This window comes from Eimeria mitis, genomic scaffold, assembly GCF_000499745.2.
Source record: "Eimeria mitis Houghton genomic scaffold, Emh_scaff2653, whole genome shotgun sequence".
Lineage (NCBI taxonomy): Eukaryota > Apicomplexa > Conoidasida > Eucoccidiorida > Eimeriidae > Eimeria > Eimeria mitis.
Genome location: NW_013570996.1, coordinates 3,048 through 4,631, shown reverse-complemented (window position 1 = coordinate 4,631; position 1,584 = coordinate 3,048). Strand labels below are relative to the sequence as shown.

General features: G+C 45.8%; 1 protein-coding gene across 1 annotated transcript in view; it reads right to left on the bottom strand.

Annotated features, from left to right (window-relative positions):
* Window positions 1-1,584, bottom strand: part of EMH_0056870 (Serine/threonine-protein phosphatase, related) — a gene marked incomplete at both ends in the record, with an annotated part of 7,445 nt that overhangs the window by 2,928 nt on the left and 2,933 nt on the right. Inside the window, 4 exons of the mRNA XM_013497407.1 lie at window positions 274-367; window positions 607-676; window positions 913-1,013; window positions 1,421-1,526. Of these exons, the coding sequence (XP_013352861.1) occupies window positions 274-367; window positions 607-676; window positions 913-1,013; window positions 1,421-1,526 (371 nt within the window). The remainder of the gene's footprint in view (window positions 1-273; window positions 368-606; window positions 677-912; window positions 1,014-1,420; window positions 1,527-1,584) is intronic.

The following is a 1,584-nucleotide window of genomic DNA, read 5'->3' as shown; positions in this document are numbered from 1 at the left end:
GGGTGCAGCCCTTCAGCTGTACGATCAGCTCGTTCTCCTCTCTGCAGCAGCAGCAGCAGCAGCAGCAGCAACAGCAGCAGCAGCAGCAGCAGCAGTGGGGACAGCAGCAGGAGTTAATCGTGAGCGGGGTCTTGAGAGAGATCCGCTGCTGGAGTTTGGGCTATGCGGCAAACCCTAAACCCCAAACCCTAAACCCTCAAACCCTAAACCCTAAACCCTCAAACCCTAAACCCTAAAACCCTAAACCCTAAACCCTAAACCCTAAACCCTCACCGTATCGTCTTGAAAACCCTCATAAGCCGACCCACAGACTGCACCTTTCGCCGGAGGGCTTCAGCCCGCTCGCGGCTTATGGGGGTTCCAGCACCTGCACACCCAAACCCTAAACCCTAAACCCTAAACCCTAAACCCTAAACCCTAGACAATGGAGCCTAAACCCTAAACCTCCACTAATGCAAGCAGAAGCATTTCTATCAACGCAAAGAATTTAGGGTTTAGGGTTTAGGGTTTACAGCTCAGGATAAACACTAAACCCTAAACCCTCTAATTCAGAGGCCTCAAAAAACCTAAACCCTAAACCCTAAACCCTAAACCCTAAACCCTTACTGGGAGGTCGGCTTCTCTGGGTGCTGCCGTCATCCGCCAGCACAATATTTGCATGCATTATCTTCACCACCTGATACACACAAACCCTAAACCCTAAACCCTAAACCCTAAACCCTAAACCCTAAACCCTAGACCGTGGTCTCTAAACCCTAAACCCTCACTGCCTTTCCCTAAACCGCTCTCGACCCCAAACCCCTAAACCCTAAACCCTAGACCCTAGACCCTAAACCCTGATCTCTAAACCCTAAACCCTAAACCCTGATCTCTAAACCCTAAACCCTAAACCCTAAACCCTAAACCCTAAACCCTGAGACTTTCCTCTGGGGGTAGTTGCACGTTGTCTATCTCTTCGTCTTCTTCTGCTTCCTCCAAAGAAGGGTTTAGTATGCCGTATAGCATCTCGGTCACTGTACACACAAACCCTAAACCCTAAACCCTAAACCCTAAACCCTGATTACGACGCTGCTGTGCAGCTCCAAACCCTAAAAACCCTAAACCCTAAACCCTAAACCCTAAGAAAACTATAAATGCTGCGATATCTGGAGAAGGGTACATGCATTCTCATCAGGGCTGTTATTAAGGGTTTTTTATATTTAGGGTTTAGGGTTTAGGGTTTAGGGTTTCCTAATTAGGGTTTAGGGTTTATGATTTAGTGTATTCAATAGAGAACTAAGGGTTTAGGGTTTAGGGTTTAGAGTTTCGTATCTACACTCCGAAGGGTTGTTAGCATCTCGCGTTCACTCTCTACCACCCACCCCCAACAAGGGTTTAGGGTTTAGGGTTTAGGGTTTAGGGTTTAGGGTTTAGGGTTTACCTTTTTCGGAGACAAAAGGAATAGACCACGTAAAGATATCCATAAAGTTAGGGAGATGATAAGGGTGCGGGCTGTAGTTGAACTGCTGAATGTTTAGAGTGTTATTCTGTAGTAAATAAACAAATAAATAAATAAATAAATAAATATATTTATATTTATTTATT